Source organism: Acomys russatus, chromosome 10, assembly GCF_903995435.1.
Source record: "Acomys russatus chromosome 10, mAcoRus1.1, whole genome shotgun sequence".
NCBI lineage: Eukaryota > Metazoa > Chordata > Mammalia > Rodentia > Muridae > Acomys > Acomys russatus.
The window spans coordinates 52,477,548-52,501,034 of record NC_067146.1 but is presented as its reverse complement, the minus strand read 5'-3'; the positions used below and the strand labels follow the sequence as shown (position 1 = coordinate 52,501,034).

The following is a 23,487-nucleotide window of genomic DNA, read 5'->3' as shown; positions in this document are numbered from 1 at the left end:
CTATAACTAACTACTAATACATACAGCGATGGGAAACATGGTAAAACTATGATTTAGAAAAAAAAGATTTATGGGGCTGGGGAGAGAGTTCAGCTGTGAAGAGCATGTACTGGTCTCCCAGAGGGCCTGAGTTTGCTTCGTAGCACCCACGGGAGACAAGTCACAGCAGTGTCTAACTCCAGATCCAGGAGACCCAAAGCCTCTGACTTCTAAGGGAATGTGCACACATGTGCACATATCCACACACATAGACATGTAATTAAAAAGTAAATTTAAATTCTTAGAAAAGATTTATTTTTATTTATGTCTATGTATGTATGTGTCTCTACAAGTTGGTGGGTACCTGCAGAGGCCAGAAGAGGTTATCATATTCCATGCAGCTGGAATTACAGGCAGCTGTGACCCATCTGATATGGCTGCTGGGAACTGAACTCAGGTCCTTGGAAAGTCTCAGTGCTTTAACCACTGAGCCATCTCTCCAGTCCCAAAATTTGTATGTGGGTGCTTTTAACATAACAAGCCATAGCTTCCTTTTCAAAAGCAGATTTAAAGAAATCTGTTGGCCAGTGATAGTTCCAACATATGCTCAGGACCAGGAACACAGGTTTCCCAAGAGGGCTGCCATCCCAGGAGACATGAAAGTTGCTTATCTTAACCTTGTATTTCTATACTGTGAACCAACACACTTACTTGTGTCTAAAAAATTTAAGATATACAATTCTATAATAAAATATAGGATACTTGTAAGAACTGCTTTCTAGGGGCTGGAGAGATGGCTCAGAGGCTAAGAGCATGGTTGCTCTTCCAGAGCTCCTGAGTTCAACTCCTAGCAACCACATGGTAGCTCACAACCATTTACATTGAGATCTGGTGCCCTCTTCTGGCATGTAAGCATACATTTATGCAAGCAGAACACCGTGTACATGGTAAATAAGTAAATCTAAAAAAAAAAAAAAGAATTGCTTTCTAAAATAATACTGTACCATTCATTTAACTGGACTGAACAAGTCCAGGTTCATTAATATAATTTAATTTATAAATGATTAAATAACATCAACAACCTATATCATATATTACATACTCATGTACTATACACATACACGCTACTCATAAACACGTTTGAGCTAGTTAATAAATTATGGCAACTGGAACTTTAAAGAAAAGACTTTTTACTATATAACAGGTTTAGACTGCTTTTTGTTCTTTTGGCTAAGAGCAAGTACAGAACAGATTTGAATTTAGTATTCTCTGCACCCAGTCACTGCGGTATGAAGTATGTCATAGTCAATGAGTTAATACTCCTATAATACCACAGTATTTTTACATTTCTGTAGTGTGTATCTGGCATAAAGGAGACCACATTATTAAGTCACTAAGTCATCTAAGAATTTTTTTTCCAGAGCTGAGGACCGAACCTAGGGCCTTACATTTGCTACACAAGCGTGCTAGCACTCGGCTAAATCACCAACCCCTCTAAGAAATGTTTTATAGAGTGGCAGCTTCTCAGGCTCTCCTTCTGACAACCTGAGCAGTTCTGAATTCTGGTCAGGTAAGCGGTCTTCCACTTGTTTGTTAGATGTCTTGTGCACTAGGGGATGGTGACCACAGTGATTGTCTCAGGGTTTCTACTCCGTGATAAAGCACCACAACTAAAAGCAACTCGGGGAGAAAAAGAGTTGTCTTAACTATCGTTCAGGTTACACTCCTAAGCGAGGGAAGTCGGGGCAGGAGTCCACGGCAGGAACCCGGAAGCAGAAACTGAAGCCAGGGTCATGGGGTACTACGCTTGTTGGCTTGCTCAGTTTGCTTTCTTACACACACCAAGACTGCCTGCCCAGAAGCTACATTGGACATAGTAGGCTGGACCCTCCCAAATCACTCATTAATCAAGAAAATGTCCCACAGAATTGCCTACTGGGCAGTCCTATAAAGATATTTTTCTCAAATTAAGATTAAAGGCACAAGCCTTTAATTCCAGCACTCAGGAGGTAGAGGCAGGTAGATCTCTGAGTTTGAGGCCAGCCTGGTCTACAAAGTGAGTTCAGGACAGCCAGGACTACACAGAGAAACCCTGTCTTGAAAAACCAAAAAAAAAAAAAAAAAAAAAAAAAGATGCCCACTTTCCAGTTATATCTAGGTTTGTGAAAAGTTGACAAAACCCAACCAGTACAGTAATGGTTTGGTATTTTATTACATCAAGTGAGCGTGTACTCAATACGGCATCACTGATGCCCACCAGCAGGCAGTGGCTGTTAGCTTTTCCAGTAAAAAAAAAAAAAAAAAAAAGTCACTTTCTTCACCTGCATACAAGCCAGTTAATTTTGATGAGAGAACTGATGGTGCTATCTTTGTTTTGTTTCTTTTGAGACAGGGTCGCATTACATTCTAACTAGTTTCTACAACTTGGGATCAAGTAATTCTTAGCTTCCTAAATAACTGAACTTTAGCCACACTGACATACAGAACTGAACTTCTTTTCTTTTTATCTAGTCAAATCCTGTAACTGGAAAATCCATGTTATGAACAATAGAGCAAAAGAACATGGGTGAGTGGAATCTTATTTATTTTTAAAGAAACATGTTATCTTATATCAGTATACTCGTTGCCTACTGCAGGTCTAACAAATTACTACAAACTCAGTGGCCTAAATAGAGAAGGATGTAGGGCTAAAAAATAAAGACTGAGTGAGTCTAAATATTAAAGTTACACAACCTGCTTTGGCCAATTTACATACCTAATACTTAAACTGATGGTTCTAAAGAATAGAATATGAATCAAGATATGCTGGGCTAAAATCATGGTGCCAGAAGGGTGATCTGGAGGCTCCATTATATAAATTTTTTATTTGCCATTTCAAGTCTCTTATGACCTCCCCAACCTCCAATGCAGCAATGACTGGTCAATTCTTTTGTACATTGTAGCCTGTAGTGCTCTTTCTTTTAAACTCTACTTTATTTGGGGTGTTTGGGCTTCAACCTTCCTTCCAACCTCCAACCCTACATAAGAAGGAAGTTAGTGAGGAAAGCCCCCCTACTTGGTTCTCCTGGCTGTTTAGGGCCAGCTGGGTTCTTTTGGGCTATACCCATCTCTGCCAACAGCAGACACAGCCAGCAGTCTCCTCCAAGCCATGGCTCCCCGAAGCTTTTCTCTCCGTCTGTCTGCTCCAAACTGCCACGCTGTTTATTGTCTCTTCTAAGTGCTACCCGCTGCATGCCAACACAGCACAGTCAACACCACCCCCACAGTCTCTGTGCTCTGATTTATATCCTCAGAGCCCTAGAGCACAGCCCTCTCCTTGCTGTACAAGGAAGGCTGTCACCAGATGGCAAAAGCCATGCCCCGGCTGAGACAATTAACAGGTGTGGACAAGCTAAAGCTCAAACTGAAATCCCACACTTGTGATTAGAACAAAACATTAACATAATACAACTGAGTTCACAAAGAAACCAAAACTTCCACTACAGTGACCTCTTCCACAGTTAAGGACCCTTATGATTATATTGGACTGTCTCATCCTCACCTTGGTCACATCCTCTAAGTTCCCATCGACATGTAAGGTAACAAACATATGTAAGTTCAGGAAATCTTTGGGAGGCTAACATAGTACCCAGTAGTTTCATCTCTACCATGCTGCCTGTCTTTCAAAGTATCTTGACTTTAACAATGAAAAGGGCTTTGTAATCATGTATTTATTATAAAGACCACATTCTCTCCTAATTTGAGACCTTTTGTTGCTGTATATTTAAACATCAGGTATAAGGAACTGATGGAGAATTTCTAACCAAGAACTATCTTGGAGAACAACATGGTTACCTGATCTTCTGCTCTCACAGTAAGAGTGTCCTGGCTGAGAAGCTGTGTAACGCGTTTGACATCAAGTTGTAGGAATTCATCAGTTTTGTACACTTCAGTGAAATGCTGATGAATAAAGTCATCTGCTGTTGCTTTCAGTTCAGGACAGTCCAGACACTCTGCAAGCACACTTATACCTACACAGAAATGAAAGAAAGAAAAAGGACACTGCGTTTACAAAAAACATAGTCCCAGAACTTGAGAAGAGATGTTGGAAAATCTCTAATTTAAGGCCAGTCTGGACCCTGATCGCAAAACAAAGTTCTATGTGTTTTAGGGGTGAAGAGAGGATAGAAAGCAAGCCTTGAGGAAATTTAGGTGGCCCTTACAAATGTAGATCCATTTTGTTCCCATATTTGTCTATTTTTGTGGCAATATGAGGTTGTCTTATGCTTGACAATCATATCATTTTTTCCCAAACTTCTCTCAGGTATTACTAAACATTTCCTTTCACAAATAAATTTAAAACTAAGTATCACATTTTACTTAAAAGTGACATGATTTTTGCTGAGATGGAACTAAACTTTTGGATTGCTTTTGAGGGACAGCTGACTTCTACAACAAAGAGGAAGAGATCCATGTAAGAACTTGACATTGGGCTGGGAGATAGCTCATCAGAAAAAGAGTTTTCTCTCCAGGCCTGATATCTCTGGGACCCATACTGGGGAAAGGAGTCAACTCCCACAAGCTGACAGTGGGCACACTAATCTACAGTAATCCAATTAACAAAGGAACTTGACATTCCACCTGTATTGGACAGTAAACTATTTAAGACAGCCAGCTTTCCTTACACTCCCCTAGTGGCTTTGTGTATTCCCCTTCATCATTTTCCTAGCCATTCCACTTTGTTGTGGAGGGAGTTTCTTATGTTCTATATAAGGAGGCAAAGTACTGTCCACAGCCTAAATCTAGTCAACCCTCAATCTGTGTGCCACCTCGCCAGGGTGGGTATTTTTATGCTTATGTCTAAATACGCTTAAGGGGGGGACTGGAGAGGTGGCTCAGTGGTTAAGAGCACTGTCTGCTCTTCCAAAGGACCTGGGTTCAATTCCCAGCGCCCACATGGCAGCTCACGCTTGTCTGTAACTCTCATTCCAAGGGATCTGACACATTCACAATAACGCACATAAAATAAAATAAATTCTATAAAAAGGAGTGGGGGAAGAAATCAAGCAAACAAGAAGGGGGTGGAGAAGAGAAGGGAGAAGTGGAGAAAGACAAATGCTAACAAAGTCTAAAATATTTACTATCTATTCCTTCACAGACCTTAGATTACTTTGGTGTGTGAATCTGCAAATGGACGTCTTTTTAAATGTTAACTGACACACTGACACACTGACACACACACACACACACACACACACACACACACACAGAGTGTGCCCCATGTTTCAATATCACATTGTTTATTAACATGTTATAGGTTGGTTGTTGTTGCTTTGTTTTAGTAGCCCTGGGTGCCTGGAACTTGCCAGGCTGGTCTCAACTCAGAGTTCTGTCTCTGCCTCCCAAGTGCTGGGATTAAAGGCACCATATCTGGCCAATACAGAGTTTTGATGTTTTCATATTTATACCATAACTTATCAGGTAGCTGGAATCTTTCAACTCCTTTTTAAAAATGAACTGACTTGTTCCCACAGCATTCTGAACATTCACGGTGAAAGCATATATAATGTATACATATGGTATGCACCCGCATGGAGGCTCACAGCCACCTGTTCCAGAGGCTCCAGTGCTCTCCTCTGCCTTCTGAGGGCACCAAGCACACACCTGGTGCACATACACAGATGCACATGCTCATAAAATACATCTTTTTAAAAAGGAATGCTTTTACTTTTATTAAATATTGAGAATTTTTCTTACCTCTTTAGCAGAATGCAAAGTCAAGACAGACTAAAAGTACATTTCTTTCTAAACAATGCTTTGGTTACATTCCAAAGAGTCTGATTTGTTATGTTATGTTTTGTTTGTAATAGCCTGTAAGTTAGCTTTTAATACTTCTTTAAAACTTATTTTGCAAATTATTTACTTAATTTCCCAAGTGTTGAAAATGGTGCTGGAAGAAACAGATGCCTTCTGGAGCTGATTTCTCCCCTTGCTGTGCTACTATTGGGGTCAGGCCTGTGCATTTTCATCTTAGGAGCTCTGTTTTCTGTTGCTGGTGATCAGTATTTATAAATGCTCCAGGGGGATTGTATTCATTCTCTGATCACAGTATAAAACATTCTGTGATAACTATCTGAACAAGTTTGTTACTCAAATTGTACTTTTTCTAAGCCTGGTTTTTGAGGTATCTGGGTAATTTTATGAGTTATCTACCACAGCCCCTCAAATTCCCTTTTTGCTTAAAACAGCAAGAGTCATCTTATTTTGTTGGGCACACACAGTAGCCTATGTTTTGTTTTTGCTTTTTGAGAACAGGGTTCTCTCTGTTTTAGCTCCAGTTGGAGTGGAACTCAGCAGGTTGGCCTTGAACTCACAGACATCCACCTGCCTCTAGCCTACACTTTTAATCCCAGCCCTCAGGAGGTGGAGACAGAGGCAGAGGCAGGTGAAATTCAAGAGCAGCTCTGGTGCATATAGAAAGAAAGAAAGAAAGAGAGAAAGGAAGAAAGAAAGAAAAAAGAAAGACAGAAAGAAAGGAAGAAAGACAGAAAGAAAGAGAGAAAGAAGAAAGAGAGAAAGTGTCATCTTATTGTGCTACCACTGGAACCCTAGCTAGGGAATTCTTATTGATGAAGTCACTGCTCTTAGTAACACAACCATCTTTTGATAGTTGGAGAGTAAGCCAACTTCATACTCAGCCATAATAGGACAGAAACAGCCATTTGGTTTTTTTGTGACTTAACACATCAATTATCTCTAAAAAACATAATTTTTTACATTAATTTTTGCTGGTAAGTACATATAACAAAAGCTGCCACCAATCAGGTTTAGTGTATTCCCATCATCCCAATATGATTGCTATCTACTCCAGAACATTTTTATCCCAAGTCCAAGCTCTCGATCTTTAGAGAGAAAAATACCAGTAGGACATAGCTGAGGAATGTCTTAGTTCATGAGTCTGACCTTTTACACAGCCTAACGTTGTCTTTAAGGTCCAATGACTTTTCCTTTGTAGTTTGTTGACTTTTTTTTTTTTTCTTGTTCTGTCTGCTCCTGGGGCTCCTGTTTCACATTTGTGCCCCGTTTCTTCCTCTTATGGTTTCATTCATCTTTCAGTAATGGCTTCCTTTTATTTACAGTATTGTATCATGAGACAATTTCCCAACTGATCTTTAGTTTGAATTTTAGAGGGTATCTACTTTACTGTTCAATTTGACTAAATGTCAAGACTGAAAAACCATGGGGCTTATGGCCCTTCAAACATCCTTTTTAAATTTTCCTACTTACATTAAATTTGCCCCCAGGAGCTATTCATTTTGTCTATTTAATGTGATAATCTGTCTCTCAAATTACTAGGTGTCCTTGAACTCTGTATGATTTTGTTTTGTTTTGCTATTTTGAGACCAGGTCTTACTATAGCCCTGGACTATATAGTGGGCTAGCTATCTAAACCACGCTGGTCTAGAGCCTGCCTCTACTCTCTTAGAACTGGATTAGAGAGGTATGCATCACCACAGCTGACTGAATTTTGCCCAGTACAATCAGTTGCCATGGGTTTGCTTAGCACTCGTGGAATTTAGATTGTCAAGACATTCTGAGCAGTGGAGAAGCAAAAGGAATTCTTAGGCAGGAGTTTAACTGGATGGCACTGACAGCTCAGACCCACAGAGAAAGCAGACAGAAGCAGGGCCTCTCATCCCACCTCCACCAAGTTACTGAGGGATGGTAAAATGGCTCAGAACCACTGTCCCTTTTTCTGAGACAAGGTCTCATACTATAGCCCAGGCTGGCCTTGAGCTACAGGCAATCCTCCCACTTCAGCCATCAAGCCTAGTTCAAGTCATTGTCTTTGTCTTAGGCTTAGGCTCAGAATCAGGCTCCTTTCCATGTGACTGGGGTATCCTTTCTCTCCCAGCTTTGCTAACAGTGATGGCAGCTTAGCAGCAAAATGCCTGCCTAACACGCACAAGGCCCTGGGCTCAATCTTAAGCACCACAAAAACAAATAGAAACCACACAAAATGGTAGCAGGAAGTAGGCAAATGCCAATATGTTCCTTTTGGAAGCACAAAACACAAAACATGTTTAGCAAAAACTTAGGTTGCATACACTGTTTTTTACCAATAACTCTACTACATTTTTAAAAGACATTTTTGCTTACAGTTGAAACATGCCAATAACTTCAAAGGGCTAAGGAGTTATTCCAAAAATATCCCTTAAAATTATTTATAGTTTAGGTGTATGTGTGTTTGTCTGCAAGTGTATGTGCACAATGTGCATGCTTGAAGCCCAAGGAGGCCAGGAGACGGTGAAGGATTCCCTGGAACTAGAGTTCCAGACAGGATGGGTGCTAGGAGCCAAACCCAAGTCCTCTGCAACAACAGTAAGTACTCTTAACTGCTGAGACATCTTTCCTGCTTCCCCACCCCACATGCCTTTTAAGGTAAATCCATTCTGTAAATAAATAGTGTGAGAATACTTATTCATATAAAGAGAAACAACTTTAAATATTAGAAATAAAAGCTAGATGAACAGAGCTGAAAACTATGGTGCAGAAGTGGAATCTCAGTCCAGAGGGTGCCTGTGGACTGTAAATAGCAGGCAGTATTTCTTTTCTTTCTTTCTTGTTATTTGTTTGTTTGGTTGGTTTGGGTTTGTTTGTTTTCAAGCAAGGTTTCTCTGTGTAACCCTGGCTGTCCTGGACTCACTGTGTAGACTAGGCTGGCCTCGAACTCACAGAGATCCTCCTGCCTTTGCCTCCTGAGTGCTGGAATTACAGGTGTGCACCAGTATTGCTTTCTTAATATGGGTTTTTAGTGTGCTGCCCTATGGCTAACACAGAAGTTTCATCACATGTTCACTTCCATAGCTATCTGCCCACCTACTCCGCAACGCCACCTACTCCAGCAACGCCACCTACTCCATCAACTCCACCTACTCCACCTACTCCATCAACTCCACCTACTCCACCTACTCCATCAACTCCACCTACTCCATCAACTCCACCTACTCCATCAACTCCACCTACTCCACCTACTCCATCAACTCCACCTACTCCACCTACTCCATCAACTCCACCTACTCCATCAACTCGATCAACTCCACCTACTCCATCAACTCCACCTACTCCATCAACTCCACCTACTCCATCAACTCCACCTACTCCATCAACTCCACCTACTCCATCAACTCCACCTACTCCATCAACTCCACCTACTCCATCAACTGCAGCTCCTTTTCAGACTACCAGACCAGCCTCACTTTTATTCTTTTCTGCAATTATCCTGTTTCCTTTTGACAGCCTTCCAAGATTTTCTCCCAGGGCTCACCGTATGTGTGCCTGTAGGAATACAAAGTGCCACGAGGGAACCAAGTGTAGGAAAGGTGGACAGAAGAGGTCCAAGCATCCCCAGGAGCCCTCTGCCCTAGCCTTCATCTTCCTGTCATTAACATCCTTCCATTTTTCTCTTGAGTCAGAAATCTTAGTGTTGACTCAGTTCCAGGCCTCTCTATTTCCTTGGTTCTACTTTTTCCTCCTTGCTGTCCTGGACCTCCAGCCTTCTCTTCCCCGAAAGCCTGAGTTACAGCACGGGTGGGAACACAGCATAGAGTCTTTGTTCACTGCCACTAAGGATCATCTCACAGTAAAACCCACTCTAAACTTAGAACATTCTGAATTACTTTCTCCACTTCTTTCAAGGATGACTTACTTGAGGCAATAGCTTCAAAGAGCTACTGCAGTTCAACTAGCCCCTAATTTATGATGGTTCTGGTTCCTAGTGCAAAGCACCATGTTTGACGATGGAGAGACTGCATGGTGTCTAAGCAAGCAGCACAGAGGACTCTAGTGACTAAACGACTTCAGGGGAGTTATAAACCATCTTCTTAGCACATTATGAGCCCGGTGAGAGAACTGGCCATGCTTTTCATATGACACTATTACGCTAGGTGGAACCCTTGTTCCTTGTCGTCGATAAATGAAAAATTATAAAAGCCATTTTAATTTATGAAAATTGTGACACAGTATTTGAGCTCACTGCTGCCAAGGCAAGTATGTGTCTCTTTATAAGTTCTGTTTAAATTTTAAATTTTAAAACATTTCAATGAACAGTATTCTTTAAAGTTAAATGAAGATTCTTACCAATATGTTTTTTTCTTTATTTAAATACACAATCAGGATTTTTTTTTTAAAGAGCCAGGAATGTGGTATTTCTTACCAAGACAATTTGAAGCATCAACTTGTTCCTTCAAAAAATCAACACACATTTTCTTCACAGGTTCAATCTGGTACTGATTCGCTGCATCTAACAAAGACTGGACATTGTTGCTATTCACAGAAATTCTGTAAGTTAAAGGGAATATTAATTTCATACAAGTTTTTATTGCTGAAATAATATTACTATGAAATATACTCTCTTATGACATATGATCCCTCCAACTCCTCCATTACAGTTTTTTGTTCTAAGGAATCAGGAACAAACCAGTTTGTTACAATGATCCTTTTCTGTGGCAGATCCCAACTTTACAACCCAAATAAAATGATTCTCCTTCTCCTTCTTCTTCTTTTTGAGACAGGGTTCCTCTGTGTAGCCTTGGCTGTCCTGGGCTCGCTTTGTAGACCAGGCTGGCCTCAAACTCACAGCAATCCACCTGCCTCTGCCTCTGCTTCCTAAGTGCTGGGATTAAAGGTGTGCACCACCACCAAGCAGCCTCAAAATAATTCTTAACTCACCTAGCAGTATAGGCAAATTCCACCAGTTGTTCAATTATATCAGGTTCAGCATCTTTGAGTTCCACTTCAAAGGACTTAGATTCGAGCATGTTAGCTGCAAGAAGAGAGAACCATAAGTGGCAGCAGCATCCAGGGGCTTCAGCGAGGCTGCAGTCAACACAGAGCACACTCGGGCAGAGATCCCTGGAGGAGCTAAGACCATCCTCATATGCAAATGACAAAGACATGAAATTAGATCTTATTTTCTCCCAGGTCCTAAAATAATTCAGCCTCACTCTTCTCTTATTCTCTCCAAATCTGCAGAGTAGGAAGGACACCAAAGACAAAAAATGAGGCACATACATTATTTAATTAAGATCACAGAAAATGAAACAGGTGTCTTTATGTACACCCCACTCTCAGCAGCACTTGGGAGGCAGAGGTAAGAGGATCACTGAAAGTTCTAAGCCCACTGTGGCTACATAGCAAGCTCCTGTCTCAAAAACCAATAAAACTGAACAGTGTCACCAAGACTTGGTTCTAGGTCTCAGCTAAAAAGAAAGGGTTCTTTCTACTCCAGTGTGTCTCATTTTTTTCTACCTCAGGTGAAGTAAAAAAGAAACTCTGAACATTCAGGCAGAAATTATCTTTCCCATCAAAGACATCTTGATCATCATCATACCCACTTGCATTCTCTTTATTGTTCTATAGCCTTAGGTTCTAAAAAGCTTTAAAAACTAGAAAAATATTTTGTATTTAGACTACCTAATTCTCATGGAAAAAACCGAATAGGTTTTACCTGAAAATACTCACTTGTGAACATTAAGTTGAAGAAGTGGCTGGCTGCAGCAAGGACAACACGGTGAGCAGGTATCTTTCTTTCCTGGACCATGAGGATCACATCACATAATGTTCTCTAGTAAAAAGAGAAAGAGCTCACTGGTTCCAGTTCAGCAGTACTAAGTACAACAAAGCAGGAACTGAACAAATGCTGTACTGCCCACACCAATTGCGGGCTAATAGCCTTTCCACACTCACATTAGAATGTATTTATCAGACTTCCAGAGTTGCTGTCAGACAATATCAAAATTTGGTACTATACCTCCCAACAGTCAAGAGAAACATAAATTAGTGTATCATTAAAGCAAATTTCCTGAGCTTTGAGTGACGTGCACAGTTGAGGAGAAGCCAGTCTGGGCTACATAAGGACATCCTATGTCGCTTTTGTCCTCAAAAGAAAATAGTCTACTAATCCTTCAGGGAAGCCAAAACTTTTTTCCTGGCATAAATTCCAAGGCCTTTATTGCTAGCTTTCGGCAGGGAAGGGAGGAATTAAATGATATGATGGTATATGCAAAGGATAATGTTTCAATCACTGCCATGTAACCATATTTTACCAATGCTTGGTAAAATCCAGAGTATAGGGCACATTACCCAAAAAAGTAGCTGTTATAGCCCTAGGGGGAAACAGAATGGATTCAGAATACACAAAGAAAAATAAGATGACTGCCCCCACTCTTGCTCCCCCACCCTTGCTCCCCCTCCCCAGCATGTAATCATTCCTTAAATAGCTCTTCCCCCCAGTAATGTCTCCTTAGATAGCTCTGCTCACAAACACCCTTCTGACAGAGGCTGGACAGCAGCCATTTCTAAACTGAAACTTCTGACCAAGACAACAGCAGTGACTCTCTAGGCTGCTGAAAGAAGGTAGGTTTAGTGGAAGTTTTGGTTTCTTTAAAAATTCAGTTATGGTATATAAATATGTTTTTTGCTTTAATCCCAAGTATGGGACTGTTTTTAGTTTGTCTACAGATAATAACAGCCTCATGGGGCTCAGAGAGGGGCGTGGTCTTTGCCAGCTGCAGATAGTTTAAACTTTCTGAGGCCTCTAAGAAGGTGTAAATACCAGAGCTCAGAGACAGAGAGAAGACTTCAAAAAGGGATGCTGAGAGAGAGGGGAGAGGGAAGGGGGGGGGGCACGCAGACAGACAGACAGATGGGAGGGGGTGGGCACTTCAAGGAGATGGTCTGAGGAGGAAGAAGGCTGCTGGTTCACTGGACTGCTGGATATCCTGATGACTGAGATTGGTATTGCTCCAAAGAACCTCATGACCCCAAACAGCCAAAAGTAGCTAAAGAGAACTCTGCCCCCTCTCCCCTCTAACCTTCTTTCTCTCCTACCTAGTGTTGGGGCGGGGTGGTGGTGGAAGGGAGGTAGAGGTATAAGAACCCCAGTAAAATAGTTTAAAAAGAGCACAACAGGTACACCTGCAATAACTTAAACTGCTGGAAAGAGAAAAGAGAAAAAAAGAAAAGAAAAACTGAAAAATGTCAAAGAGTTATCTTATAAATGACTTTTAAAGAAAAAGAGAGTCTTTTGGGGGCATCAAAAATTTATTCATAATAAAGCTAAAGATATTATGTATAGAGCTCACAGGAAATTTGGTGCTCTACCATTTGCAACCAATGTTCTAACCACTTGGAAGTAAGAGACAAGCAGCATATTCTAAGTTATTCTCTTTTTAAAATTAAAAATTTTATGTGTATCAGGGTTTTGCTTCAAGGTGTGTGTGTGTGTGTGTGTGTGTGTGTGTGTGTGTATCACATGACATATGAGGGGGTCAGTCTCCAGGGATTGGGTAGGTTTTAAGATGCCATGAATGTGCTGGGGATTTAACCTGGGTCTTCAACTGAGACATCTTTCCAGCCCTATACTAAGTGGTTTTTAAATCTTGTTACAAATCTATAATAGTCTACTAGCTTAGTAGATAGAAGTTTTACAAATTTTAAGTATTTTTCTAAATAACACGTATTTTACTAAGACAGTTTTTGAGAACCTGACATTCCTATTACACGCACATGCATGCGCGCTCATGCCTGTGCACACAGAGGCCAGAGAAAGATGTCAGGTATCTTCTCCCTCCCGTCCTCATTTTCCACCTAACTTTTTTGAGACAGACTTTCTCAATGAACCTAGTTTGCTATTTTGGTTAGGCTGGTTAACCAGTGAGTGAGCTCTCAGGGCCTGACTCTCTCCATCCTCCGCTGGGGTTACAAACATATTTGACCATGTCTGGCTTTTCTGTCGGTGCTGGGAATTTGAAATCGGGTCCTTTTGCTTTCACAGCAAGTGCCCTTACCCATTAAGCCATTCTACCAATCCTACTTTATTTTGTAAATAAAAATCAAAGTAAGATGCTAATGCTTAGGGGGAAAATGAGCCTCTAAAAGCAGACTAAAAGATAAGCAAAATGTCAATTTTACAGTTTATTTCAAGATTTGTTAGTAGGTTTTGTGAGCCAGTGCTTAGAATCTTATGCAGACTGATAGCCTGGGAAGCTACTGTTACCTCCAGAGTGCAGACCTTTCAAAGGTTCATTGTCTGATCTTATATGGAAAAGGCGTAGAACGAGTACAGTCCTCAGGTGATTTTCCACAGGCCATACCAAAGTACACAATGTGCAAAACCAAACTAGTCAGCACCAAAAGGAGCTAGTTCCATCGTTTGGAAGCAGGCAGGAAACAGGAGGGAGCAGGCAGGAAGCAGGAGGGAGCAGGCAGGAATTGGAAAGGAAAACAGAACAGCAAGCAAACTAGATGTATCAGGTAACAGAGCTCTCTCTCACAAGGGATGGACTTCTGGCCACTGATGGGAGTTTTCACAAAACACAGGGATAACTAAAAATAATAATAATATTGTTATTGTTATTATTATCGTTGTTGTTGTTGTTATTATTATTATTATTATTATTATTATTAAACCCATTTCCACAAAAAGGCCTTTTAAGTAGGATGAACTCTGTCTACTGGTGGCTTCTGGATGTGCAGCTGGATTACTGTCACACCTGTAGGGTGCAGTGGGAGGAATCATGTTTCCCAGTGACACAGTTAATTTGCTGCAATAAACTGATGCATCAAAAGGAGATTGGTAATATGACACTACCAATCACAAAGAAGAGCATCACCAAGACAGAGGCCCGCGTCTGCAGGGTATGATGAGTCCCAGCTGAGCTGGGGAGCGAGAAATGTAAAACAAAAAGAAACCAGAAAGTTCAGTGTCTTAGGGTTCTACTGCTACAGTGAAAACATCATAACCAAAACTCAAGTTGGGGAGGAAAGGGTTTATTCAACTTACACTCTCAGACCACAGTCCATCACTGGAGGAAGTCAGGACAGAAACTCAAGCAAGGATGGAACCTGGAGGCAGGAGCTGATGCAGAGGCCATAGAGGGTGCTACTCACTGGCTTGCTCCCCATGGCTTGCTCAGCCTGCTCTCTTCTAGAACCCAGGACCACCAGCCCAGGGTGGCCCCACCCATGATGGGGTAAGGCCCTCCCACACTGATCACTAATTTAAAAAGTGCCTTATAGTTGGATCTCATGGAGGCAATTCCTCAACTGAGACTCCTTCCTCTCTGATGATTCTAGTGTCAAAATTGACACAAAACCAGCCAGCATACTCAACAAAGCAACAACAAAAAATACTCGCCAATACATACTGACTGGTTAAATATAAGAAGAAAAAAAATTTCCTTCTGCTCATTGCCTCCCATATGATAGTTTTGCGTTTGTTCTCAGCATTTGAATATTTAATAACTAGCACAGGTTTTGCGAGGCTGCTATGGTTTGAATCCCCCTTCAAACCTCAGGTTGCATTTTTGTTGCTGTTCTGATTGGTATTAACATGGTATAGTACTTTTAGCAGCAGGGAAAATGGAGTAGTGGTTCCCCAGGGGGCACAGACTGTGGAGCTGCTGTGCAGGGAACAGCTGCCCGAGGACAGTGTCTGCAGGATCACAGTTCAGATTTGTTCTCTGAGCATAAACTATTAGGAAACATAAAAATGTAACTAGGATGGCTAAGAGGCCACTTGAGTACAGTTTAGAGCCATCCTTTTAAAGAAAGCATTTCAAGGGTACTGAAATATAAACAAAGTGTCCGTGCAAATGAAAGCAGTGGATTTAATGAAGACAAACTCAAGGAAATTACAGTAAGTCTGAAGAGACTCTGGATAAGGACCTACCAAGATTCTTAAGACTGCCACGCCATCAGTGAAGAAGTTATCTTCTGTAGAATGATAACTAATCCATTCACATTTGTAACCTACAACCACGCAGACTCACCAACTGATTGTACTGTTGACAACCCAAATGAACCATATCTGAAAACACAAATTATAATCCTTGCCAGCAATCTCTCTTAATTCAGTAACTTAAATTTAAAAATCTTTTAAAAAAGAAACCAGGTAGTAGGGTGTAGTGGCACACACCTTTAATCCCAGCACTTGGGAGGCAGAGGTAGGCGGATCTTGGCAAATTGGAGGCCAGCCTGGTCTACAAAGTGAGTCCAGGACAGTCAGTGCTCTGTGTAACAGAGAAACCCTGTCTTGAAAAAAACAAAACAAAAAGAAAAAGAAAGAAAAGAAAACCAGGCCAAAGCCGGGCGTGGTGGCGCACGCCTTTAATCCCAGCACTCGGGAGGCAGAGGCAGGCGGATCACTGTGAGTTCGAGACCAGTCTGGTCTACAAAGTGCGTCCAGGATGGCCAAGGCTACACAGAGAAACCCTGTCTCGAAAAACCAAAAAAAAAAAAAAAAAAAAGAAAGAAAACCAGGCCAACACTAACTTACACAGCAGCACATAAGCAGCTCGTCAGTGTCATCACACACTACGTTCACTCCTCTTCTATAGTCCACACAAACTGGACTCTAACCAGAGCCTCACATTTTAAAGTAAAGTCGGTTTTCAGCATAAGCACATTGTTTCTGGTACCTGGGTTCTTCCGTTAGCTCTCCAGTATCACTTGCTTAGAGACCTGTCCTGACGGTCAATATGTTATACTCTTAAGAATAATACCCCCACTGCTGCAGGTTTCCATCTGTCTGTGTAGCTTCTAGTTAATGAACTGTAAAGAAAGGGGCCCATTAGGCCTGCTTACTACTGTGGTCCTAAAATCCAGCAAAATCTCTGTACATAGCGGGCTCTCAGTAAATATCCATTTGGATGAACAAGTTAGGAAGCCAGACTGCAACAGGACAGTATATGAATGTAAGTAAAAAGGACAGTGAAAACGTGCTCAACTATGACGGTCAACAATAAAAGGTTATTTAGAGGGGACTGTTAAGGCTGAGAACTGGTGTTTGCTGGTTGACTAAAAAGCTAGAAGTTAAAACTTGTTTAAATGCTGACAGAATAAGAGAAGTTAAAGGTGTTGAGCATAGATGGGTTAAGAACCTACCTTTTCACAAGTTAGGATCAAGGAAGTCAAAGCCTCAAAAGCAGTACTGACCTTAGACAGCATTACAGCTTAGATGTGAAGTATACCTCCAAAAGGTCCAAGCCTGGACGGCGTGGCTGTAAACGGCACCACTATTTTAGGGGATTAGGTAAGAATTTTAGAAATAAGGCCAAGTAGAAGTAGGCCACTGGAGACAGGTCCACACTTTGGTGGTGGAGGTGGGGATAATCGTGTCCTTGGTCTCATCTTGTCTGGGACCTGTGCTTTCCTAGGCCCAATGTTCTGCCTAGCACACGGGCCCAACCAAACTTGAATGAACTCTCTCCAGCCCAGACCCCACTGTCTGCCTTCAGGTTGCTTTGTTCAAGTATTTTTTTTTCACAGCTATGAAAACTACAGCAGAAACTGCAAACAGAAAGCTGGTGCCAGAAGTGGGATCGCTGCTGTAACCAACCTGACCACATCATCTGGAAACCTTTGCAGCAAGTCTATGGAAAGCCCGGAAGAGACTGGAGATGCAGCTAGAGAGGCCCTAGATTTGTTGCTAAGGTTTCTGCTCGAAGGGCAGAATGCCAATAGAAATGCAGAGGCAAAGGATTGGAACAAGGATTCTGCGTTACCATGTGGCAAAGATGTTGTCTGTATTTTGTTTGTGCCCTGATCTCCCCTAGGAAACTGAATTTAATCTAGCAGAGGAAATTTCAAGGCATTCCAGCATTCAGGCTGTGGGACAGAGAAGTAGGCTACTTTAAGCCAGGTTTACAGTAATTGCATTTTGGTCAGAAATACCTGTGTAAAGTTGGGGACAAAGAGGCACCATATCTGCCTGCACGCTGCCATGCTTTTCGCCATTCTGATAATTGACTAAACCTTTGAAACTGTAAGCCAGGCTTAATTTAGTGTTTTCCTTTATATGAGTTGGCGTGGTCATGGTGTCTCTTCATAGCAATGTAACTCTTGGGTGGGCAGAACGCCTTAGCTACAGAGACTCCATCTTGTGTATAGTCTTCATCTGGTACTAAGCTAGATTCCCACAAACAGCTCCAATCCTAGAAACAGCTCCAGAGTCAAATGTTCCTGACGCATCTAACCATAACGTCTCACCCTATGCTTTGTTGGTTACCACCCAGCCGGGGCCACGACCTAGCAGCAGCTGAATGAGCTCTGACTGGCTTGAGTTAGGCCAAGCTATCAAGAAGCCATCTGAGACACCTGACATAGATGCCCACTTAAGATACCAGGAGTGATTCTCCTTAAGATACCAGGTGTGATTCCCCTTAAGATGCCAGGAGTGAAATATGTTGGAACATACAATGTATCTGATTGGATGCCTCAACCTCCAATCTTATTTATGGGCTTTTTTGGTTTTGTTTTGGTTTTTGCTTTAAAAAGTTGCCCTGTTCCACCCCTGTGACATGGTTTGGTTTTCATAGTGGATTATTTCCCAAATCCTCAGACTCCAATGGCCCTAAAAGAGAAGTCAGAACCAGGGCCTGGGTATTATGATAGGCCAGACCATGCTTTTGTTAGGAGGAATATGGACTTTAGGATTTTGGATCCAGAAAGCAGTTGAATGCTTTAAGTAGAGCTTAATGAGCCATCCTAGCAGGAGCATGGAACATAGTAGGGTGGTTTGAACTGTGGGGCCCAGCTCATCTGGCTCCAGAGAGAATAATACTAGTGTGTGGGCTAGAGACCACGCTTGTGATATTTTAGTGAAGACTGTAGCGGCTTTCTGCCATTGTCCAAAAATCTGCCTGTTGCTAAACCAAAAAGTTAGGCATCAACAGCTTTAGCAGAGATTTCAAAATAGCCTAGTATTGACTGTGTGGTTATTAGTGGCCACTCTTATGCAGCTCTATAATGAAAAGGAGGAAGCTGAGCAAGAAAAAATACAAAATGTAGTTTGAGGAGAAAAGGGGCACGAAGAAGCGTAATGGTCCTTGTGATCAAGGAGATAAAAACTTCAAACCGCCTAAAGTTTAAGAAGCATGATCCTAAATCTAATAAAGGGAGTGGTGACCTCAGGGCAATGCTAAATATGAAATATGTGCCACACAACACATATGGTATGAGATTTACTGCAGAAAGGATGAAAAGAGAGAGGGAAGAGGGGAGTGTTGCCCCAAGGGGAAACTCAGAAACACAAGGGGAGAAGGAGGGAGGCAGAGGCAGCAAAGTAAGAGAGAGGGAAGATAACAGGTCAACCCTTTTTATATCCTGGGCCCCTCGCATACCTAGTGGCAGGCAGGTGATGTCAGAGGTTGCTAAGCAACCCAGGGGACAGGCTGCTTATATGCCAACAGGCAAAGCTGTACCCAATTAAACTTCCAACTTGTGAAAAGGAGTTAAAGAAAAGTTTAAGGCCAGGCATAGTGGCACACACCTTTAGTTCTAGCACCCAGGAGGCAGAGGCAAACAGATCTCTTGAGTTCAAGGCCATCCAGATCTACAGATCAAGTTCCAGGACAGCCAAGCCGAGGCAGTAAAGGAAACCATGGACAAGAGAAAGCTGGTGAGGATGTATTTGAACTAGGTGGCCATGTTCCAGGCCCAGCAAGCAGCAAAGCAGCAGAACCTGGCAATAAAACCTTAACTAAGACAAAGATACAGGAATCCATTGGGTGATTAAAATGCTATAGGGATCTGTAATAGCCCAACAAAACCAAACAATGAAAATCAAGATATTATTACAAATGTGGAATTTAAAAATGTGAAATTCCACGAAGTTGATAATTGCACCCAACTCAATGATTAAAAAAAAAAAAAAAAAAAAAAAAAAATCAGGCAGATTAAATTAGCCACAGTAGAAGGGTCAGATCCCCAAGCGCTCACCAAGTAGCCATATTCTTCTTTGTATTCAGTAGCATAACCTTGATTTTTCAGTAACTCTAATAACTGTATTTCTATTTTAACAATAAAAAAGATGCCACAATAGTCTAAAGCTAAGTCTAAGAAATAGGAATCAACTTTAAAATCAAAGAACTAAACGTGCAGAGCCATACAATCTCCTCAAGTTACCACCTGATGCTGTGGCTTAGTTGTAGCCTGTCGATTTAAGGAATGAGGTAATGCTTTACAAAGCTTCAGGCCACGGACGACAGGGTTTGGGAGGGTGGGAGTACACCAGCATGAGTTTAAACAAGTTTAAGCACCAGTGAGCTTGGTTTAATTGCCACTATAGGCACACATCAGATTAAAGACACCTGCAATCTCAAACCATCAATTCTGTAGCCCACAAAATGGGTTACATGAAACGAACATGAATTTGAAAAGAGATATATTTTAAATAATGAACTCAGCCATTTACCGCTATTTCAGCATAAAAGCCAGGAAATGATCTAAGAGGCTTTTCTGGAACATCGTATCCACCGCACAGGAGCACTGTGCCAGGTGGGAACAAAGCGCAGGTTGGGGCGACCAGTGTCTGCCTGAGGAAATCGGGAGTTGGTATCTTCCTAAATAAATCTTAAATTCTTCTGCTGTCCATACTCACAGCAAAAGCGCCAGAGAGGCGACTTAGGTTTTTCCATCACTCGAGCTTACTTAGTGCTTTGTCCTTTTGAAAAACAGGATCAGAGAGTCATCAAACTCAAATACTCCTAGACCCTCCTTCCGTGTGTGTTCTCGGGGAACCAAAAACCAACCAAGTGGCGTTCCCATGCTTACCGGTCATTAGAGGTTATAATCTAGTGAATTAAAAACAAAACAAAAACAAAACAAAAAACAAAAAACCAGCTACCGTCTCCACCGTTAAAGCGCGCCTTTCACAGCCCACCTTTGACGACGTGCTGCAGTTTCACAAATGAACCGCAAATCAAAACAAAAGAGAACAAAAGAAATCCTCTTGGCCACAGTGGCGCCCAGAGCCCTTAGAAAATGGCCTTTTCCCGGGGACTGTTTTTGCCCTAACTGAGCAGGTGTGGGAGGATCTGTCAAGTAGTGCCATTTAGGCGACACGGGCGGCGGGGAGGGGAGCCTCCCTCTGACAGCTGCAGATCTCACGGCACCGTAACCGCCCGCAAACCGAAGGCTCCCCGAGCCGCTGCGCGACGACCTCCCGCAGGAGTCCCCGCCGAATGGGCCTCGGAAGCCCCGTGGCGGAGCAGGCCTGCAGGCCGCCAAGACGCCAAGCCCGGCCGGCCCACCCTGCCCCGCGGCCTTCTGCACCGCACCGGCCGCTGCACCGCACCGGCCGCACCTGCTTCCTCATGTTGTTCATGACGCCCATGAAACCAGCCAGCAGCTTGGCTTCTTCCCGAGCCGCGAGTTTCTTCTCCGTTTTCTTCTTGCTACTCTTCTCCACGCCGGAGGTGGCCATCCTCTTCTTGCCCTCCGCGCGCTCGCGGCGAGGGTTTGCCCGCCACCCGCGGCCGTCGGGAGCACGGCTTCGGCTGCGGAGTGCGGGGAACTGCGGGAGCGCCAAAGGGGGTCGGGGCGCCGCAGACGAGCGCTGGCGAGGCGGAGACAGCTCGGCCACGGTTGCGGGCTACCGGAGTCCCTGGCATGCGCACTGCTCCGGAGGAGGTGGGGGCGCTTTGAGGAGTAGGAGGGGGCGTGGCCGTGCGTCACAGCCCCGCGACACCCGAGCAACGGGCTGCGTCGCGCCCTGCGTGGGTACCTCCACTGGCTAGGGCGGCCTGATCCGAGGTCACGTGTGCCTTTCTTCCGCCAAAGGCCGAGTTCCCGATTTCGTGATGACCAATTTTGGTTGATTGTATGATAAAACATATCAAGCCATCTCCCCATGCCATAAGCTCCTCGAGAGCAGGGTCGGAGTGGGCCATATTGTAGGTGCTCAGTAACTGTTCAATGAAAATTGCACGCTGCAAGGCAAAAGCTCATTTATGCCAAGCACTAGAATGACTTGTTTGGGATTCAGAAAGCCAGAACCCAGTCCAATCGATGACTCTTTAGCGCGACATCCTGCCTGGTTAATAGGCCAAAGCCTTTAATCCCAGCACTGGAGTCAGAGGCAGGCCCTGCTTCCCACGGAGCTCTACTGGGACACTGAGCTCAATCCTAGAACTCATGGAAACGAGTTTCATAACTAGAGTTTTTTATTTTGCTGTTTAGGAATATACAGGACTGTCTGAAACCGTTATTTCTAATAAAACTTTGAACATAGCCTCAGTTTTCTACTTAGATGTCCAAAGGACTGTTTTATGTAAAATGGTTTTCATTCATTCATTTAAAAAAAATATATCAGAATAAAATATAGTAAGATATAAAGAAAATTTTAATTCAGAATATGGCTGCTCTGGCAAGAGATCACATCCAAAGACCGTCTAGGTCTCTGTGATCCAACTGGAATACAAATATACTTGAGTTCAAGGCCAGTCTGGTATAGAGCAAGTTTCAGGTAAAGGAAAGTTTAGGCCCAGGTGTGGTGGTACATGCCTTTAATCTCAAACAATGAAGGCGAAGTTAGTTTGTAGAGGAAGCACCCATGTTTGAAAGCGATGTCTATTGAGTGGCAGAAAGAATGATAAATCAGAGGAAGATTTGACAGAATAGGATACACTCAACTCTCAGGAGAAGAAAAGAAGAAAGGGAAGCTACTTAAGGAGCAATGCAGAGCAAAAGAGGGAGAGAGAGAGAGAGAGAGGAGGAAGGGGAGGAGAGGAGGAGGAGGAGAGGAGGGGAGGGAGGAGGGAGGAGGGAGGGAGGGAGGGAAAGAGAGAGGGAACAGGAGGGAGAAAGAGGGAAAGAGGAGCCAGGTTGCAGAGAGAGAGAGAGAGAGAGAGAGAGAGAGAGAGAGAGAGAGAGAGAGAGAGAGAACACTCAGGTAAAGCCTGAATGAGCCAGAGAATGAGGAGGCAGGAGATAAGAGCAGATTGCTAGAGTTAGTTTGAGCCAAAGCAGAGCAATTCAGAGGCTGAATAAATCAGCTGGGAGAGGAGTTTGAGCCAGAACATCTGAGCTGAACTAGCCAGCTATGAGCTCAGGAAGAACAAGAAAGAATGAGTTTACAAAGCAGTAATCCTTAGAGGCTGAAAACATTCTAGACCTAGGTTAGATTATATGGAGGCTAAGCTTCCAGGACTAGGCCTAGGTTAACAGACAGAGGCAGTAATCTTGGGGCCGGGGGGCGGGAGGCCGGGAAAAGGAACCAACTGAAAAAGGCAAAAGTTCCTTTTACAGTAAAATAAAACCCACCCTGCAGATCTAAAGCTTCAGGATTTCCTTGACACAAGGCAGCAACAGGATATTTGAGAGGAGTCCCAGTGGGGATCCAGTATTGACAGTGTAGCAGAAGCCAGAGGTCTCAAACCAGACCGATGGCTCATTGCTGTAGGCATAATGTTATTGTGTAATTGAAATACTGATTTTTGTACCTCACATATCTGGTTGCAATCCTGCGCCCCAATTATCCCCTGATATGCCAATAAAGCCACTTATAGCCAATCACTAAGCATGGGGGAGGATAGGGCTGGACAACCTGCCAGTCAGGGGAGGAGGAAGTAGGCAATTCAGCAATAGACAGAGGTCCAGGAAACATCAGGAAAGAGAAGCTGGAGCAGGAAAGCTTCAAAGTGCAAGTATTGCTGGGATGCATGCTGGGAGGAAGCCAAATTAGCT

At 42.9% G+C, this 23,487-nt stretch overlaps 1 protein-coding gene across 1 annotated transcript in view; it reads right to left on the bottom strand.

The window, feature by feature from the left end:
- The window catches only part of Klhl7 (kelch like family member 7), a 43,977-nt gene extending 22,524 nt beyond the window's left edge, over window positions 1-21,453 (bottom strand). Inside the window, exons 1-5 of the mRNA XM_051152148.1 lie at window positions 21,107-21,453; window positions 11,482-11,584; window positions 10,690-10,783; window positions 10,175-10,299; window positions 3,814-3,989 (exon numbers count right to left, since the gene is read on the bottom strand). Coding sequence (XP_051008105.1) covers window positions 3,814-3,989; window positions 10,175-10,299; window positions 10,690-10,783; window positions 11,482-11,584; window positions 21,107-21,226 — 618 coding nt within the window. The 5' untranslated portion in view covers window positions 21,227-21,453. The remainder of the gene's footprint in view (window positions 1-3,813; window positions 3,990-10,174; window positions 10,300-10,689; window positions 10,784-11,481; window positions 11,585-21,106) is intronic.
- Between the last annotated feature and the right edge of the window lie 2,034 nt (window positions 21,454-23,487).